At 41.4% G+C, this 20022-nt stretch overlaps 1 protein-coding gene and 1 non-coding gene across 4 annotated transcripts in view; both read left to right on the top strand.

The window, feature by feature from the left end:
- ETV6 (ETS variant transcription factor 6) overlaps positions 1–20022 on the top strand; it is a 214235-nt gene that overhangs the window by 181185 nt on the left and 13028 nt on the right. For all 3 annotated transcript variants that reach the window (XM_039876364.1, XM_039876365.1, XM_039876366.1), the window contains one exon: positions 9530–10075. In XM_039876364.1, coding sequence (XP_039732298.1) covers positions 9530–10075 — 546 coding nt within the window. The remainder of the gene's footprint in view (positions 1–9529; positions 10076–20022) is intronic.
- Positions 12497–12615, top strand: LOC120613790 (5S ribosomal RNA). Its single transcript, XR_005655766.1, has one exon. It is a non-coding gene; the product is annotated as a 5S ribosomal RNA (ribosomal RNA).

Raw genomic sequence — 20022 nt, forward strand, 5'->3', positions numbered from 1 at the left:
TGTCATGCCTTGGGCAGAGCAGTCCTCAGATTACCCGAGGTCTAGGAGAACCAGCATTTCTACTCTCTTCCCTTATTTACTTATGGGAAGAGAGCACAATATTATATAACTATGGTAACCTTAAAATTTTTCACCCATGCTGACACATTTATGACAATGAAATGGGACTCTAATAAGTCAGCTAGGACAATAGGCATAAACCAGAACCATCCCTGACAAACTGGAACACATGGTCAGCTTAGATAAGAATGTTTAAAGAATGGGATCAGAAGTCAGGAAACCAGGTTCTAACCCTCCATTCTTCTAGAGCAATCATAAGGACTGTTTCTCATTTCTCTGGCCCTCGGCTTCCCTGTTGGTAAGGTAGCGGATGAGACTAAATGGTCTCAGATCTTACAGCTCTCAAATCCTAACTAACATTCTTTGCAAGGTCTGAGCCTCCCTGGGTGATGTGAAGGTGAAAGGCACATTCTCTACCTTCAGAGTCATGGGCAACTAAAATCCAGAAAATCCTAATGGGTCCTGCCTGGTGCTGCTCAGAGACATTTGAGCATCCCTTCTATTCTCATTTGTCTCACTTTATCAAGAATTGCTGGTAACATTACCCCTCTCAGTAGTCAAACCAAGAGTAGTGTCATTCACTTGTTTCAGGATGAAAATCTCAGTTTAAATAGATTCCTCTTTTTTTTTTTTTTTATTCTCATGACCCATTTTATCTGCATAATGTAATTAGTTAGGAAGTCATGTAGGAAGGAGACAAAATATGCAGTGATACAACTTCTTTTACCAAAACCAAGAGGCAAAATATCTTTAGAAATTTCAGACCAGCAAATGATTATAAAATAAATTTATTTTCATCGCATGTGGTTGTAATAACAACTTCTTTTGATACCTTAGGTTCCAAAATCAGTTACTTTTAACTCCCATGGAATATTTAAAAGAAAGGGGTTGTCCCAAAGTATATATTCCATTGCCACTGATCCTTTGATGTTAGAACTACTTAAATAGTGGTTTCCTAAAAGATCATTAAGCGATATAAAGTATGCTTTCAGTCTGGGCTCATCTCCAAATGGCAGAGTTACCCCTGTCGTCCTGGACATACACAAGTCTCTAGGGAGAAGCATCTCCGTTTCTTAAATGTTTTCATTCCACAGCCCCTTTGTGGGACCCTTCTATAGTTTCAGCTCTCAGTCCCATCCTCTCTTATGTCCCATCTAAGAGAGTGGGAGGTGATTTTGAATCACTTTAACTTGAAAACATTTATACATGTAGTGCTTGCTGTAACTGTTCCCACAACAGTCAACATAGTTTTAAGGTGAAAGTTCTGCTTTGAGGCAGCTGTCACCAGGTGGACATGAAAATCTGAAGCAATGATGAGACATTTCAAGTATCGAAATACTGCTGTTCTCAATTCCCCTTATAGCCACGCAGGGTAGTAGAGAGAAATTATGTCTTTGTGGGAGATGGGACGAGTGGCCTGCATTCTGAGATGGGCCACAGAAGTTTTACTTACATGATTGCTTTATTGAGGGAAATATTACCCCTGCCCCCTCCCCCACTTATTAAATCCAAGTGCCCAGAGACTGCTTTGGAGGAAGGAAATCTTACACAATTTTAGTAAAATAATTAAATAAGGTGAGGTATATGGATCTGCTTCATAATAACAAAGTAAGAGTTAGCATTTATTGGGTCCTTGTTGCATGCCAAGTCCTATTTTGAGCTCTTATGTGTTTAAATCATTTAATCTTCACAACAAGCCATAAAAGAAAGTGATATTATTCTCACTTTATAAATGGAGAAATTGGGTCTAGAGCAGTAAAGTAACATGTCCCAAATCACACAGCTACAAGGGAGCAAAGCTAAGACTTAACCCTGCTTGACTCCAGTGGCTGTGTTCATCCCACTGCAGCATGAATGAGCCAACCAAAGTAACGTTTTTATTAATGTTTTTTTTTTGCAAGCACCCTGAAAATGGAACAGATAGATGGATGAGGAGGAGAACTGTAGAGATTAGGATGCCAGGTCAGGTCCCCTGACTGGGGTACACTGTGGCAGGTCCTAGCACGCCTGCTTATAATTTTTCTGCTTCATAGTACTCGAAACTGCCAAATCTAAACAGAAAGAAAAGTCAAAGATAACTTTTGAGGCACCAGGATATGTCTTCAGTTCATGATATTAAAACCTCACACTAACTTGGACTGAATTAACTCATATAAATCATTGCCTCAGGACGAATGGATACAGCACGACGAATATCCCCAGCCTGTGAGAAATGCGAGTGCTGAGTCAGGCACTGGCTCCTGAGAGCAGAAACACTGGCTGTCGTCCCCTTTGGGAGCCAGCCCCTCAGGACAGCTGCTGAGTAGGCACCAGGGTAGATGAAGTTTTGAGCTGCTCAGGCCACATGCTATTACTGGTTGTTGTAACAATGTCCCCGATTCTCTAGTCTTGCTGGAATCGTGTCGATGACTAAAGTGTCAAGGAGGCTATTGGCTGGGGTCTGACATCTTTGTAAGCCGTGCTAACCATGTAATGCATGACGGAGGCAGAGAGCTTATTGGTGTGTGTGTGTGCGCTCCAGATCCAGGCTACCTGTTCAAATCCCAGCTGCCCATTTTACCAGCTGTGTGACTTTAGGCAAGTTACTTAACCTCCTTGGGTCTCAGTTTCCATCTGTAAAGGAAGGAAAAAAGCAGTACCTATTGAATATGATTGACGATATGGGGAATGCCCTTAGAACAGCATCTATCATATAGCAAGTACTCCATAAATGCTATTATTATTTGAAATTTCTTTCTTACCACTGTTTGGTCAGGGGTTTTTTTCCCCATTTTTTCCCCCTTTAAACTTAAAAAAAAAAATGCAGATTTCAAAAAAATAAACTTAAAAAATTAATTTTGATAAAATACATATAAGATTTAGCATCTTAACCATTTACAAGTGTAGAGTTCTACATTTAGTGTTAGTAAAGTCTGTTCACGCTAGTGTGCAGTGGTTGGTCTTTTTACCTCCATTTCCAATTCTATTAACCATTCCCATTATTGCAACTGCATGCACTTTGTGCAAAACCCGCATTTGTGCATCCCGGACATAGGAAGGGCCTGTTGCCTTCCCATTGCCATTGTCCTCGACCCCCTTCATGGATGAACCGGGTACTCGTGACATTATTTCTATTGGAAACTACATTTGAAGTGCCAGCCTGACTTACTTTGAGCACACAGCCTGTTTTGAAAGTGAACAGGTTTCACTTTGTTACCTCACAGGACCTGACGCATAGTAGGTCTTTCACGATCCCTTTGGAACCTGTTAATTTTCCGGCTGTCTCCTCTCACATTTAAGAACTATAAGATTAACCTTTTTGTGCCCCTTTCAATTCTGTGATTCTTGGATCTGACAGGAGGTAACAAGACTCCACCCGAGGAAGAATAGGCCCAGGTCTTGACTTCTTGTTATCCTGGGGAGCCAGATAACATCTTTTCCCCTTACCAGACCTCATTCCACTCTTCTCTACCTCCTTTCCTGTCCAGGACCTCTCCTTCCACTACTTTGCTTCCTATATTTCTGGGTCTAGGATAACATGACCTTTTACCCTTTGACCCTTGTCCCCTGATGCAGCATTTGATTGTGAGAGGGCAGTGTGGAGGCACTGGGTGGTGCACAGGGCCTTTTTTCAATGGTCTGGGCTGTCAGTCCACCTCGGGAAGGATATACTCACCTTCCCTGCTGCCTCTTCTGGCTTCCTCCATTGGTGTACAGGCTGCCCTTAGCCCAAGGGCTACCTGGCTCTATTAAGACAGAAGTTTTAGGGGCAAGATATCCCTAATATGCATGAATAATTCTCCAAGGTAGCCAGGAAGTCTTCAAGAAACTTCCTCTTACCAGTAGGGAAATATCATCTGATTTCTTTGAGATAAGGACACTGGGGGTAGTGTGAGTTCACTTTCAGAAGACATTATCTTGCTCTTTCCCCTTTCCGGCACTCCTCTGCCTTATCTGTGTCCCACCCTGACCCCATCCCTGTAAATGATTTACAAGGTTTACCCGGACAGGTCTAATAGGCTCATTGAAATCTGATCCCTTCTGTGCTGCTTTATTGAGACTTAAGGAGATTCTTCTACACGCCTGCTTTCCGAAGAGCAAAGACAGCTTACAGCCAGGAGCCCCTCTGCAGCATGCAGTCCTGCTTCTGTTCTCTGTACTGAGCCACTGGCAAAAGTAGCCCATTTGGAGGCCGTCCCATCCACAGCAATGAAGATTAAGCCTCAGACTCCTGCAAGTCACCTACATTGTTTCTTTGAACCCCTTTCACCAAATGCTTATAAAATTCTAGGCGTTTATGCAGGATTTATCATGCATGACCTCAAACATCTGTGAATCAAACCCTGCAAACTAAGGCGGTTTTCTTCTCAGACCCTACAAGGGAATTCAGTGACATTGACAACTTGCTGAGATGAATAGACCAAAATGGGCAGGAAAAGGGTCAGTAGAAAGTCTCAGCTGAACCTCGGAGAAAGAGAGTGTGAGTGGTGGAGCGGGTGTTAGTCTGCTAGAGCTGCCATAACAAAGTATCACAAATGGTTGGCTTAAACAACAGAAATGTATTATCTCACAGTACTGGAGGCTGGAAGTCCAAATTCAAGGCATGGGCAGGATCAGTTCCTTCTGAGCACTGTGAGGGATAATGTGTTCTCGGCCCCATTCCTAGATCCTGGTCATTTGCTGGCAGTCTTTGGTGCTCCTTGCTTTCATCTTCCCATGGGACACTCCCCGTGTGCATTGACTCTTACTTCCGTACCTATAGCCTTTTGGTGTGTGTGTGTGTGTGTGTGTGTGTGTGTGTGTGTGTGTGTGTGTGTGTGTTTAATATGTCTGCTTTCTCCATTAAACTAGGATATCCTTGAGAGCAAGGACCGCATTTTCCTACTCTTTGCATATTTTGTATCTGAGACACTACTTGAAATACAGTTAGCATCACTCAAGGTTCTGTGATTCAGCTCATATTTTGTAATCACTGTGGTGCAAAACATTCCCCTTTCAGTCATGCAGTAGGTAAGCCTATGTGTCCAAAGTCCCCCTTTTGTAAAGACACCAGTCACATTAGATCAGAGGCCCACCCTACTCCAATATGACCTTATCTTAACTAATTACGTCTACAATGACCCTATTTCCAAATGAGGTTCCATTCTGAGGTACTGGGGGTTGGAGCTTCAACATGTGAATTTTTTTTTGAGTTGAGGTAGGGGGAGCACAATTTAACTCATCACAAGAGGTGATAGAACCTAAGTGTGTATATGAAATCTGTTTTGTATATGAAATCTGTGTGTATATGAAATCTGTTTTGAATTCCACCTCAAAACCTAGAGCCTTTAATCTCTGTATAGCTCTTTATATCATTCATGGTACCCATTAATCTTTTACAAAATTGTGCTGGGAAATGGTCCCTTCCGGAAGAACGTGGAGTACATGGACTGAGCCTGAGTGAGGCTTAGCTACTGGGCCTCTTGATTTGCATCTCTTTGGCTGACTTCTTCTCTTATCATCATCCCAGACCTTAGGGAAAGTGCGATGGTGAAACTGTGATCCTGGTGTGTGAGATATAAGCTTGATCTTAGCCTTTGTTCTACCCTGGAAATTTTCTAGTCAAAACCCATGATTTTAATCAAAGGCAGTTTTTTTGGTTGATTTTATTTTTTTTTTTTTTTAGGTTTACTAGTCCTTCATTATTTATAACATGATTAAAATGATTAAATTGGGTTGAACTTTGGTGACTTTTAAGTAGAGAAACTTTTCTAATAAAAGGAAAGAGGACAAGAAAAGAAATCAGATCTTTTTTTGTAATCATCACATTTAAAGTCCGAATTTATTTTGGGCCATTTGGTAGTGAGAAGGGGTTATTTATGTCTAAAAGAGGTCTACAAAGAGAAAGGTTTGGGATCAGGAAATACTTTCAACCAGAATAAGTTCCCTACCAGTCCTTGGTCCTTTCCCCCCTTGCCCGCTTCTTGCCATGCCCACACTAATTATCTGTGGCTTTCCCTGCCTCTTGTGCGTTACCCTCCCCTATCAAGACCTTCAGTCCGAGGGCAATGTGGATAATTTCCCAGTTTTCCAACTGGGCAATTCACCAAGAGCAAACCCAGACATCAAGGCCAAACCAAAAAAATCTTCTTGTTTTAGACAGAAGACTCCTACATCTGGGGGATTTAATGCACCCACTGTCCGCTCAGTGCATTTCCTGTGTCCGGAGCGTCTCTGCCTGCCGGCTCTGGTCTTGTAAGTTTCCGTACCCTGCTGCCAACTTATAATAACAGAGACAGGAGGCAGCAGGGTAGCAACGTCATAGCCCTCTCCATCTGTGGGCGCGTGCTTTGCAAACCGAAACAAAAGCTTGGAAGTTCTCATTGCCTTTCAGCCTTAACAGCGGTTGTGCCCAGACCACCAGAAGCCTGGAATTAAATACCTGCGGATCCAGTTCTCTACCATTAATGTTATCAACTTCATCGAATACTTCCTCTTTGAGTAGTGTCTGCAGAGAAAGAAATAAATCAAGTTCCTCCAAGTCTTGTCCCTGCCCGGATCTTGAGTCAAAAGTAAAATCTGAGTTGATTATCCAGAGCACTGTCTCCCTCTTTCATTGTTCCCGAAGTTCTGGGCAGGAACAGAGAGTGAAATCTTTCCAGGACATTACATCAGTTCCTCTTTCACCCTTGGCATGAAAGTTCTTCCTCTCGTAGTCCTCCCAGACTTCCTAAGGCCTGCCCCGAGAGCACAGTCTTATGCTGAGCCTTGAAGCACAGGACATCAAAGATGGCCTGCAGGTAACCAGACAACTGGCTAACGCCTGTGTCCGTTTTATAATTTGTAAGACGGGAAATGGATTCAGGAAATAGAATATTTCATTACATGGTTTTCATCATTCTTAAGTATTTTTAAACCTTAATAAGCTTTTAAAGAAAGAGAGGCATTCTGTCCATGGCATTTAGAAGAAAATATATGAAACTTTAAAATGTAAATGTCTTCAAAAGTTGCTCGATGATCATATTCTGTGACAAGTGAAAAGTGAACCATGGACGAAAGGTAAATTCATTTTTGTGGACAGCAGAAATGAGATTCATATTAGCCATGGAAAGAAAACTTGTCTCATCTCTAAAAGATTATAGATCATTTCTATCATACTAAAAATCTCAGCCATTAAAGTTAACTCCATGGGTCTAATCCCTGTAAGCTTTTATTTGCATTTGGGTTCAAGTAAGGAAGTTAGTACTTGTCATCCCAACCTGTATTCTTGCAAGGTAGATTAAACACTAAAAAAAATCCCATCACCAGCTTCGTGATCAGTTGTGGCCAATCCTGTTTCCTTTATGTCCCACCTACTCTCTGCTTCACCATCCCAGATTATTGTAAAGCAAATCTCAGATACATAATTTCATCTGTAAATATATCAGTGCAGATCCGAGAAGACAAGGAAGGACCCTTTATATAAAATCATAATCACTAAACTATCATATCACCTGAAAACTAATAGTTCCTCAATATCATCAAATATCCTATTAATGTTCACATTTTCCCAACTATCTCATAAAAGTTTTTACAGTTTATATGAGTCAGAATCCAAACAAGGGTCTATACATTGCACCTGGTTGCTGTGTCTCTTAAATCTCTTTCAATCTGTGAGTCTCCATCTATTTCTCTCTCGTGCACACGCTTGTGCACTGTCCCTCTCTTCTGGGTGTTTAAAAAAGAAGTTAGCCATGAGCAGCATAAATTTTCCCCTGTATGTAGTATGTCTCTTTTTCCTCTGATTACTTTCAAGATTTTTCTCTTTATCTTTGGTTTTCAAAAGTTTGACTATGATGTGCCTGAGTGTAGCTTTTATTATATTTATCTTGCTTGAGATTTACTGAGCTTCTTGGATCTTTAAGTTTTGTTTTGCTGTTTTTGTTGTTACCAAATTTGGGGACAATTTGGCCATTGCTTCTTCAATTTTTTTTTTTTTTTTGCCTCATTTTTTCTGTTCTCTCCTTCTTAGACTCCAATTACATTAGTCTCCCACCGGTAGCTATTCCAGTAATAGCTAACTATAACTAGTAATAGCTAATTCCAGTAAACACTTTTAAATTCATGGCAGCAGGTTATACAGTAGTTACAAAATTAACCTTTTGCCTTCAGGCAGATGACCTTTTAAAGATCATGAATAATATTTATTTTGTTCACTGTCTCATGCGATAGGTAAAATCTAGTGGAGTCCCCAGTTTCCTCTGAACCCTGTGTAAAACTTTCTAAGAAACCACCACTTCTGTTTCTGGTTACCAACCCTGTCAGATTCCCAGATCCCCTTTATATGGTCTTCATGTAGATATTATCATAATGGACAGAGGAGATATCTTTAACTTGCTTTACTTAGAACCATGGAAAAGTCTTTGACCAGAACAGGGACCTTCAAGCATCCCCGTTCTTTTGGCGACACAGTTCTAGGATCGAATGTGGCTAGAAAAACCTCATTAAGATGAATGTGAGGCCCTGCAGAAAGCTCCATTTTCGTAGGTAGATTTCTCTCCTTCCTATCTTTAGCAGAGACTCCTAAAGCCACGTGTGCTGGACCCACCCACCCACAACCCAGCCCACAGAGCTACCTCTGTTGCTGAGCTGTGTACACTTCTGATGTTGTCTGATGCTCAAACATCACCAGCTTGAAAATTCGGGTGGAATGGGGTATGTTAGGGGCGGCCTTCCCTCCTTCTTACTTTACCTGTCTCTGAGCACTTGTAGGTAGGGTCTGTGCACTCAGAAACATGTATTCTAAGTGATCTTTCAAGTATAACAAGACTATAATTCTGTACATTAGGCCCCGCTGCTCATGCTTAGAGCGTGTTTTGATATGACTTTCCCCCCAGTTTCTACAGAGCAAAGTGATAGCTATTGTAATGGGTACATAGGTTCAAGAATCTGATTGGAGTCAGTTCTAACTTCCTAACTGGCTGTGTGACCTTGGGTAAGTTGCTTAACTTCTTTATGCCTCCATTTCTCACCTGTAAAATATAAATAATGTAGTCAGTATCTCCTACTTTGGAGCGTTGTAAATTTTAAACAATATGATCCAGTACCTAGGATACAGTAATTGCTTTATTATTATCGCTATCATTATCATTAATACCAACAATTCGTGGAGGTAGAGGATATGAAAATTTGGTTATGAAAATGTAAGTCAGTGAAAGCATCTAGAAAGAAACCCTTAAGATTCCCAAAAACCACATCGAAAAGTCAAGTAACAAAAAGATAAAGAATAAAAGTTCGATTTCCTTATATTTATTGGAATGTTTGTAGACATTCTTAGCTTGTCTACTGGTAGGCAAAGAATTATCAGTATGTGCACTACAAGTGTGTTTTAGCAGTGAGAATGACACTCTGCATCCTGGGCAGGAAGGTGCCACACTGCATGTGCTGTACTGCTCACAACTCTAGATCCGCAGGAGGGCCCTCTCCCGACAGTTCACTGGGGTCTGTGATTGTCTTCCCCTCTGCTCCACAGATAATTGTGTCCAGAGGACCCCAAGGCCGTCGGTGGAGAATGTGCACCAGAACCCTCCCACCATCGAACTGTTGCACCGCTCCAGGTCACCCATCACGACAAACCACCGGCCATCCCCTGACCCCGAGCAGCGGCCCCTCCGGTCCCCCCTGGACAACATGATCCGCCGCCTCTCCCCAGCTGAGAGGGGCCAGGGACCGAGGCTCCATCAGGAGAACAACCACCAGGAGCCCTACCCCCTGTCAGTGTCTCCCATGGAGAATAACCACCGCCCACCGTCCTCTGAGCCCCACCAGAAGCCATCCAGCCCCCGGCAGGAGAGCACACGCGTGATCCAGCTGATGCCCAGCCCCATCATGCACCCTTTGATCCTGAACCCCCGGCACTCCGTGGATTTCAAACAGTCCAGGCTCTCCGAGGACGGGCTGCATAGGGAAGGGAAGCCCATCAACCTTTCCCATCGAGAAGACCTGGCGTACATGAACCACATCATGGTCTCCGTCTCCCCGCCTGAGGAGCACGCCATGCCCATTGGGAGGATAGCAGGTGAGTGGGTGCTCCCCTTCGCCGCCACTCCATCCTTGAGGGAGACCTGGCAAAGCCCCAGCTCTCTCCTGCGAGCCTTGCAGCTAGCCTCACACCATTCCCAATTAAGTGCTCTCAGAGGCTCCGTGAGGGCAAGTGGAGGCTTCTGCCTGGATGAGGCGAAATCCCTAATGGATTAGTTAATGAGCCGCTGGGATGCAGTAGCTAATGAGCCTCAGAAATGTTAAGAAACAAATGTCCTACGTCCAGCTTATGAGGAGAGTCACATCAGAATCATGGCTAAGCGAAAACATTTAAAATAAAAGGTTTATGAGAATGTTAATGGCCCTGTCCTGAAGTTTCCAGTCGCTAATTAATAAGCAGACACAGCATAAAGAACCTTTGTCTCAGATTCAGGCCTGTAATTCCATCCTATGGGCAGTAACTCAATGCAGCCTTCACCTTGGGAGGAGGGTAGGAGAGGAAAACAGGATTATGATGTTGGAGGCAGGTGTTGCTGGGTCGTTTGGACAGAGGAAACCGCTCCCAAATTCTTTTACTTTTATGATGACAAGCCCAAATTTGCTTCCCCAAGACAAGAAACCAGTGGAAATCTACACACTGTATTTTTGTTAGTCTTCCCATAATTTATATGAAGTCATTCTCCAGAAGCGTAATCCTCTAACCACCTGGCAGGATTAGCTCTTCTCCTAGAGCATCGCTCCATACATGAGACGTTTGTTGAGCACCATAAACACATTAGGAAGTGGAGAGGACACAGAGCTGATTTAACACAATTATTTCCTTAAGGAATTTCAGATTTACTGGGAGAGACCCACTAACTAAAATATAAGTTGAAATGAAATAGTCTTATGTCCTGTTCATTCAATGCACAAGCAATTATTCACTTATTTATTACTCTCTTACTGTGTGCTAGGATAATTAAGTACTGTGGAAGCAAAGCAGAGAGGAGGTGCATTTTCACTGGAGGAACTGAGGAAGGCTTTGTAGGGAGGTAGCTTGATGCCGAAGGTGATCATGTGTTCAATAGTGGGAAGGATGCATGGAGGCAGGAGAGGTCAGACTCTTTCAGGAAAAGGTGAGAAATGTCCCTTTTTTCATGAGCTAATGCCCCAGCACAGAGCTCTCGCTGACCCCGTCCTTCTCGCTGACCCTGTCCTACAGGCTTTTATCTCAGCCTTGACTCATTGTCCTGTTTTTCTTTAAATCATTGGTTTGCAATTTTTTTCTCTGGCCCCAAGTACACCTCCAATGTTGCCTTCGTTTTATGGTTATAAATAATTTACATCAGGATGTCAAATCAAGAAAACAAAATGGCAAAGAAATATGATTTATGTGCTTTAAAAACTATGAAAAATGAAATGACCTATGTCTGGGGTTTGGTTCAAAATGATCCCACAGGCTTGGACATAAAGAATGGATCGGGGTATACATGAGATAAGGTTAGCTATGAGCTGCTGGCCGTATGGCTGGGTGATGGATGCCCAGGGGTCCAAATTACTGGCCTCTCTACCATATATACATATAAAATTTATATGTGTGTGTGTGTGTGTGTGTGTGTGTGTGTGTGTGTGTGTGTGTGTGTGTGTATATATATGTATGTATTTTTAATATGTATATATATATATGTATTTTTTAATAATAAAAAGAGAAAAAGAAACTGCAAAAAGAAAGAATGGGATAAAGAAGCAGAACTTAGGCAAAACATGTGAATTTCTCCCAGATAGTTGGAGAAAGAGGATGGATCAGTATATTTCTGTGAATAATACAAATTGTCCATCCTGTGCTTTTTGGCAAGACCTTTCATGTCTATATAGACACTTCTTGCCTTGTCTGTACAATAATACTGGACATTTTGCAGATACTTAACTACTTGTATGTAATTCTCAGGACAGCTTTTTGAGGTCGCTTATTACTGCTATATTTATTTTATATGGGAAAGTCATTTGGACAGGTGAAACCCCAGAGGAAATTGAGCCCCAGAGAGGCAAAAGTCAAGTAGGGGCTGGGTGACTGCAGGCCAGTCCTGGCTGCCCCATGGGCTGCTGTCTGTAGTGCTGCCCTCGGTGGGGTCTGCCTTCCTCATCGAGATCTGTTGTGTCTACCTCCTGCATGAGGCTGTCTTCACCACAGGCTTCTTAGGAATCTAAGATAAGCTCGTACACCAAGAAAGTTAAATTTTTTAGACATATGGAGTTATTTTCCCCATTGTTTAGTAGGTTTAAAATTTTTAAATATTAGATTCTTAAAAATTGTGTTATTGGTTTTTTTTAACTTATTCCTAAATATCAGAACTGTTGGATGATGGCTGTAATTTCATCAATAAGACACTGCATGGAATATTATACCAACCAAGTGTTGAACCTTGGTGCCTATGGATGTCCCCCTCTCTCAAGAAGACATGCAAAAAAAGGGAATCTGGTCTATAGCCATGCTACCCTGAACAAGCCCAATCCCATCTGATCTTGGAAGCTAAGCAGGGTCGGGCCTGGTTAGTACTTGGATGGGAGACCGCCTAGGAAGACCGGGTGCTATAGGCATAAAAAATAAAAAAATAAGGGATTGATTGTAAACTGACAAGGTCCTTGCAATCTGTGAGGTCAACCAAAGGGTTGCCTCGCCTAAAAAAAAAAAAAAAAAGGGAATTCGTGTTTCACTTTATGACTCTGAGAAGTCAGAATATTCATGTAAAATACCCTAGGGCCCAGATCCTTTGGGGAGATGTGTTAACTCCTACAATATGATCAGATCTCCTAAAATTATTCATTATTAATGTTCTAATGGCATATTCAAAAGTTTAAACATCTCCAGATGTATATATTAACTGATACAACCAAGTCCAGGATTAGCTAATTTAACTGAAAGGCACTGTTTTTCTCAGGGGTGAAGTGAGAAGGTTGGAAAATCTACAATCAAACTCTAGCTCCAAAAGTCTATGATCTAACATTTAGTCTTGATTCTACAGCTCTCTGAGGAGAACTCATCACAATTCTAGTCTTCTTCGTTTCACTGGGGGGTATCTCTGTCTCTCCAACCCAGCCCTTCTGGCATCTTTTTAGATGACTCAGATCCTTGTAAAACCAATTCTGTTTATTGAAGGTTGAATTCATTGGGTGATTTCTATGTACCGTGTAAAGTTCTGTCATTACTGAACAGCCATAATAATCCTTCAAATCTCTATAAAGCAGCTGTTAGATGAGAGAACTTAGTTCCCAAAGCTTTTTGAATGAGCACACCACAGAAAGAAATGAAGGTGAAATGAAGGTGCTGCTGAATGTCACACTGATGAATACCGAGGCTGGAGGGTATGGATGGAAACACTACTTAGGAATGTGGATCAAAATGTAAAGCCAAATTCTTACCCATTCAGATGTAATTTGCTCAGGTACCACTAGGATTTATGCATGTGGATACCTTCTGCATTTAAGGCACTGTACTGCATTCATGGGGGTGGAGTGTTCAAAGAGATGTAGACACAGTTTTTATCATGAGAAGAGCGAAACAGCTCTAAGTGCAGTATGTGGTGTATTAGAAAGATTCCTATAGGAGGTTGGAGTAGGCAATTCAGGGAAGGGTTCAAGGAGGGGCTGGCTTAAAGCTGGGTTTAGGTAAATGTTTAGAATATAGACACATGGAGATTACGGGGAAAATGTCATTCCAGTTGGAGAAAACTCCAAAACAAAGGAGGCCCAGTATATTTTTTTCTATTTCAGTAGAAATATAAATCCTAGAATCCAGGTCTATTGAAAATCCATCATATTTCACTGGTCCTTTATTTTTTCACTTTTTAATATCTCAGAAATTGGGACACATCATACAATTAAGAGGTTACGTGCAAAGTTATGATAGTTTACTTAGGCATTTACCCTGTGGCAAAGCTAAAATAATCAATAAAGGAAATTCAGTAGGTAGTTGACAACTTAAATACAAACCATAAATTAGACCTATTTAAATATAACATAGCTTATTTTTAAAGATGGCGCTTATTTTTCAAAGGACGAGAAAGACTGGTAACTGAGTTTAACAAGTTAGAATGGCTGGCGTTTCTGGGGGAGAGTTTAACACAGGCCAGAGTGAGACAAGATCTAATTTTTTTTTTTTTTTTTAATTGAATAGCCATGGTGTATGTAACAAGGAGAAAGTTTCTTCTTTCTGTCCTTATTTTCTAATTATTATACTCAGGAAGGAATTGCTTGGGGCTGGGGAGGTGGGGTACAGCATCTGTCATCCTGCTAACATTTTTCTCAGCCCACAAAAGTTTTACTGGCCTGTGTCTCACCGATGTGTTTTATAGGCAAAGAGTGTATTGGCAGTGAACACCACAAGTTGATGAGGTGTAGCTCTGGTGATTCCATGAGTCATGTTTTCAGTATATATTGAAATTTATTCTTAGAACTCGATGATTTCAAAACTACTAGGGTCTTTACAGGACCAAGAATCAGACACATCAAGAGTCCAGCCTCAAGCTTCTCTCCAGCGTTCTTTCCAGCACACTTGCTTCCTTCTGACCTGGGCCTCCAGGGCAGGGACTGGAAACTCTGGCCTGTGGGCCAAATCAGCCACCGCCTGTTTTTGTAAATTGAGTTTTATTGGCACGGAGCCACACCCATCACTGAGTATTGTCTGTGACTGCCTTCGCACCACAGAGGCAGAGTTGAATGGTTGCAGCAGAGATGATGTGGCCAGCAAAGCCTAAACTATTTACTAATCGGCCTTTTACAGAAAATGTTCGTTGCCCCCTATTCTACGGATTGCCTCTGTGTCTGGTCAGTGTGTTTAGAGTCATTGGCCTAGGATATGGAAGTAGAAAACACTGTCCCTCCTCTCAAGGAATTTCTCGTGCTTTAAAGATTGAGGCATGCCTAAAACACGTGGGAGGGACAATAACAAGCCATGTAAGAAAGGAGACAAGTTCTAGACCTCAGGCTGTTTGTTTACAGACCAGTTCAGAAAGGATACAATGACATCATCAACATAAATAAAATACAGCTAAGGAAAATGATGGCTTTGCATGTTGGAATTATGTAGTTAAGTCATTCATTTCTTCATGTGAATCTCTATGTGCCAGGTATTTTTCTAAGTAATAGCGTAGCATGTCCCTAAACGCCAAATTTTGCGTCTTTGCTGGCATAGGCAGTACCCCTCTTACTTTATGCCATCAAGCAAACTAAGCTCCTGCTTTGGTGTTAACTATAGACAGCAAAGTCTTAAAAGAAAAATTGTAAGTCATTTTGGCTCTCTTAAAGCTCTTCAGTTCCATTAAAACCTGAGTGATCAGACTTCCTGTCTACTTGTCCCTTCTTTGGCCTTAATCCAGAAATCTGCTAAGGAGGCAAGATTCATTGGCACACTGATTTATAATCCGTCCATAGCCTCTCATTTGCTACACAAAAGTGGAGACTTTGGAGGTCTGTACACATCGGGTTGTTCAAAGTCCATGACCCATCCAAATGGAGACTATTTCTTTCTTATCTCACAGCTTTTCGCTTAAATCTGTTTTCTTCGCAAACATGAACTTCTTCATGGTTCTGAGGATGCCATGGGTTGGTTGATCCTACAGCAGATAAGACATCCCACTCCCTCCACCCTCCCACCTCTTAATCCTCCCCACAGCCCCCACCTTCCCATACCAGGGCCTGTTTTCTTCACTCCCAACCCTCATATAACACACACATCATGGTCATCCTTCAGATCCTTAAGGGGACTTTAAAAAATATGTTGATTATCTCTCAAGGCTACATTTTTAACAGAAACAAAAAGATTCTTACTGGGGAGACATCAAGTCTCCTGTGTTGCTTGTTTGTCACCAGACTAGAACAATGTACTGTCTCGATTTAGTTTTATTGACTGGATAAGTTTTATATGCACAGAAAGTCAATCTTGGAAGCCTCTAATCTTAAATCAGATGAAGAAAAATAAGCCTGAGACTCCAGGGTGAGCAGTTGGAGGCTCATCCTTGGACAGGGGGGAAGTCACACTGTATTCTTCCCTCTGGCTTCCTCTCCAACAGTATTTAGTGCTGGTGAAATTTTTTTCACGTGAGGCTCAAGGTCTTTTCTTTTATAAATGAGCCTCAGGAGCAGCCTTGAAGAGAAAAAGATGTCATAAAAGAGAATTCTAAAGGGATTCGTATGAAAGCGATGACAGGCCTTTGCAGTAAGGTGTGGGATATGCAGGTGTGTGCACACATGCACTTTGCACACACCCATATGTGTGTGTAAATGTGTTTGGAGGAAAGGAGAGGGTTGTGGGATGTCTCCATTAGCCAGAGAGGCTCAGGATTTTAGTAGCAGCTGAAAGAGCCACCACGTCCTCTGCACTGTCTCAGGCATATAACTGTCTGCAGACCCTTGCAGCCCAGAACTCTCTAGGTCTCTTGGCCCAGGATCCTAATCAACAGCTAGCCCAGTGCGGGCCTGTGGGACAGCATGGACTCTGGAGTCACCAAGATTTGACTCTTGGCCTTATCCCCCAAGCAGAGGAATTTAATGTCCCTGAGGCCTAGTTGCCTTATCCATAATAATGAGAACACTAATACCCATTTCTGGACACTTGAGTACTGAGACAATATATGAATATATAGCACAAGTAGGTTAATTATTAAGTATTAGTGCCCTTCCTCTGCTCCATTTTTCTTTGCCCTACTTCAAAGCTGCAGAGAGCGAGGGGAGAGCAGTGGGTACAGCCAGCACCACTACCCACCAGAGCCGGCAGGGACCTTGACCTGGGAGGCCTGTGTCTGGGGCGTTTGTTTCAAGTGATGCCAGCCTGTAAAATGTGCCGCTACAAGGCGCCCTTGGAGATTAAGCTCTGCACTCCCTCTCACCTCATCCGGGGCTTTTGCCTGCTGTCCGTATTTGGAGGAGATTGTTGTGAGCCCTGGGGAGGGAAGGGCCCTCCATTTCAACAGGACTGTCCTGAGTGGCTCTGCCCTCTCACACCCTGGCTGAGTCACCGCACTTTATTTTCACTGCAAACTACTGAAAAATCAAAGTGCCCCAAAAGAGAAGGACCTTTCAAGGCAAAGTTTTTAAAAGATAAAGAGTAACAGCACGGTGGTTCATGGAAAATAATAGAAAGGGCTTGAGGAGACTGGAAATTCCAGTTTGTTTGAGGGTACACGTTTCTGCAATACAACAGCCCTACCTCCTGGCAGTCCCTGGATGCGAATTCCTAGGCTGTCCCACACCTGAGCAAAGCAGGGGCTGGGTGGTACTGGATTCCATCTATGGGCTCAGTCTCAGCTGTAAGGCCTGAGTTACAGATCCCAGCACTTCCCAGCCTTACTCCACACCTGCAACCAGAAGTGAAAAGGTCCAGCCTTGTTTGCAGCTGTGCTCCCTCTGCCCCAGTGAAGCCCAGATAGCCTAGATCTGTATTCTTTACCTCAGCTTTTCCCTCCTCCAGCTTGCCACTGTGCACATATGGTTTCTGTTTTCCTAAGCCACAGCAAAGCATGAGCAATTATCCATTGCAAACTCACCTATGCGTATCAACACAGGGTTGGCTGCACTGGATTTATCAACTTTCTGCTTCTAGGTAATGGCTTATCTAGGATTGAGTAGGAAGAGAAAAAACCAGAACTGAGCTGCAGATTGTCCCCTGCATGTTGTAAACCCCGTGTTTCTATAAGCAGAGTTTCTCAAGCTTGGCACTTTTGATATTTGGGACAAATAATTCTTTGATGTAGGGGATGCCAGTAGCATCCTCCACCTCGGTTGTGACAACCAAAATTATCTCCAGACATTGCCAAATACCCCATAAGGTACAAGATTGCCCCTAGTTTAGAAACACTATTATAATGCAGAGTAGCAAAAGGTCTTTTGCATGTTACTTACCTGTTTTGTTGCCGAATCTGAAATTTATTAATTTTTCATAATAAATTTAAAGAAATTAAACAGGGACACTCAACCTGTTCTTGATGGAGATTATACCCACGAGACTCCAGTTTACAGACATTCATTTAAAATTCCATTTGGGCAGTAAAAACAACATAAAATTACTCTCTTAGAAGCTTTCCCGAAATTTAAATTAACTACCATCATTGAAGATTCTCTTTGTCAATAGCTTGACTTCCCACTCAGTTTTTATAAGCATCAGTCTTGTCTAGCATGGTTTTTTTTTCATTGCAAACCACATTGGTTATATGTGAATTGCCTATCATTTTTACAATCTTTGCTCAGTGAGTTTATACAATTAGTTTCTGGTAAGAGACAGACGTGGGAGTGAAAATATTTCTCTCTAACTATCGGAAGGGATTTTTTTTTTTTTTTTTTTTTTTTTTACACAATGCCTTTTAGCTGCAGACACCCAGCATGGACACTCACCCAGCAGGAAAAAGAGAGAACTCTCTATCTTCAATTGGGAAATGACACTTTACAATGACTTCACTTGAGCTAAAACTCTTTTATAAACTCTTTTATTGTCTCATGGAAGAGACAATACAAATAATGGACATCTATTTAAAATGCCCACATGCCTTGGTATAGAAGGCCCTTTAGTTTAGGAGAAATGCACTTAAAATTAGTGAATGCCTCGTGATATAAAAATTTTTTTCACGTGCATTGTAATGGGATGAACTTTCATTTGTAGAGCTTGATGCATTTATTTTATAATAGTAAACATTTTCATTCATGATCAAAGAACACTGTATCTCAGAAAACAGAATGATGTACCAGAGAGTAGGGGTTGAGGGTCAGCAACATGGGTGAGGGGGTCAAAGGTACAAATTTCCAGTTATAATAATTCATGGAGTCAATAACATTGTAGCACATATATTTAAAAGTTGCTAAGAGCGTAAATCTTAAAAGTTCTAATCATAAAAAAATTATAACTGATAACTAGACTTATTGTGGTGATCATTTCACAATATACAGAAATAGCGAATCATTATGTAACGTCGTACACCTGAAACTAATACTATAATGTTACATGTCAATTATAACTCAATTTAAAAAAAAAAAAAAAAAGAACATTGTATCTGTGAAGACATGGATTTCACCAAAGCTGAAAAATTGCAGGTGGACTGTGTTAACAGCCACCAGAGGACATAGGAACTAAAAAGCATCTGCCTTTTATTTAATTGAAATCTTAAAAACAAAAACAAAAAAAAATCTTGTGTGGTCAGGCAGTTATTGTTATCTGACGTAATTTTTAACTAAAGAAACAAAACAATCGATAGTGTTATAAAAGCCACTTATATTCTGAAATTGAAACAACTACTTTATGCCATAAAATTTCTGTTGCTACCTCCTTTAGTGACTGAGTAATTCGGTATGTCTCGAATGTCAACATATTTTTATTACGCAGCTAAACTTGGCTTTGCTGGATTAAATGCCATTTTAAATGGTCAGTTGGCAGCTGAGTTGGGGTTATTTTCCCATTTATGAAAGGGAAAAGATTGCAAGATACAAATGTTCTTGAAACTTACAGGTAAAGACTGTTTTCTGATAAGCCCACTTTTCATTTACCAACCAAAGAGCAGATAAACTTTCAGATCTTTTTTTAGTAAATTGTTTACATAAAAGTCCCAGTTTGATGCTTCTGAAAAATCAACAGTGCTGGTTAAGCCCTTACTTGAAGAAATGGTCTGGTTCACATTTTATGAGAAATAGACTTTACCAAAACAGTAAAAGAGAAGCAACAGGAACAATGAAAGTGAAAATCCTTATGCAGATGGGCATGGAGGAGAACTTGAAGTTTTAGGTCCAGTAAAGCCTAAGCTGAGAGAACTGCCAGTATACCGCTCTCCTTCATATGGGCTGAATTCCTTTATAGCAAAATACAAAAGACAACCAGATAGTTTTATTAAATTTTATTAATATAAACACTTTAGAGAATTACATTCCCAATCCAGATGAATCCAAAGGTGTCATCAGGCCTTTTTGTGGTAAAAATGATTTAACTCTATAGAGAACAGAGTTGTTATACACAACACCCCCCTTCCT

The sequence above is a fragment of the Pteropus medius genome, unplaced genomic scaffold (genome assembly GCF_902729225.1).
Source record: "Pteropus medius unplaced genomic scaffold, Ma_sr-lr_union100, whole genome shotgun sequence".
Lineage (NCBI taxonomy): Eukaryota > Metazoa > Chordata > Mammalia > Chiroptera > Pteropodidae > Pteropus > Pteropus medius.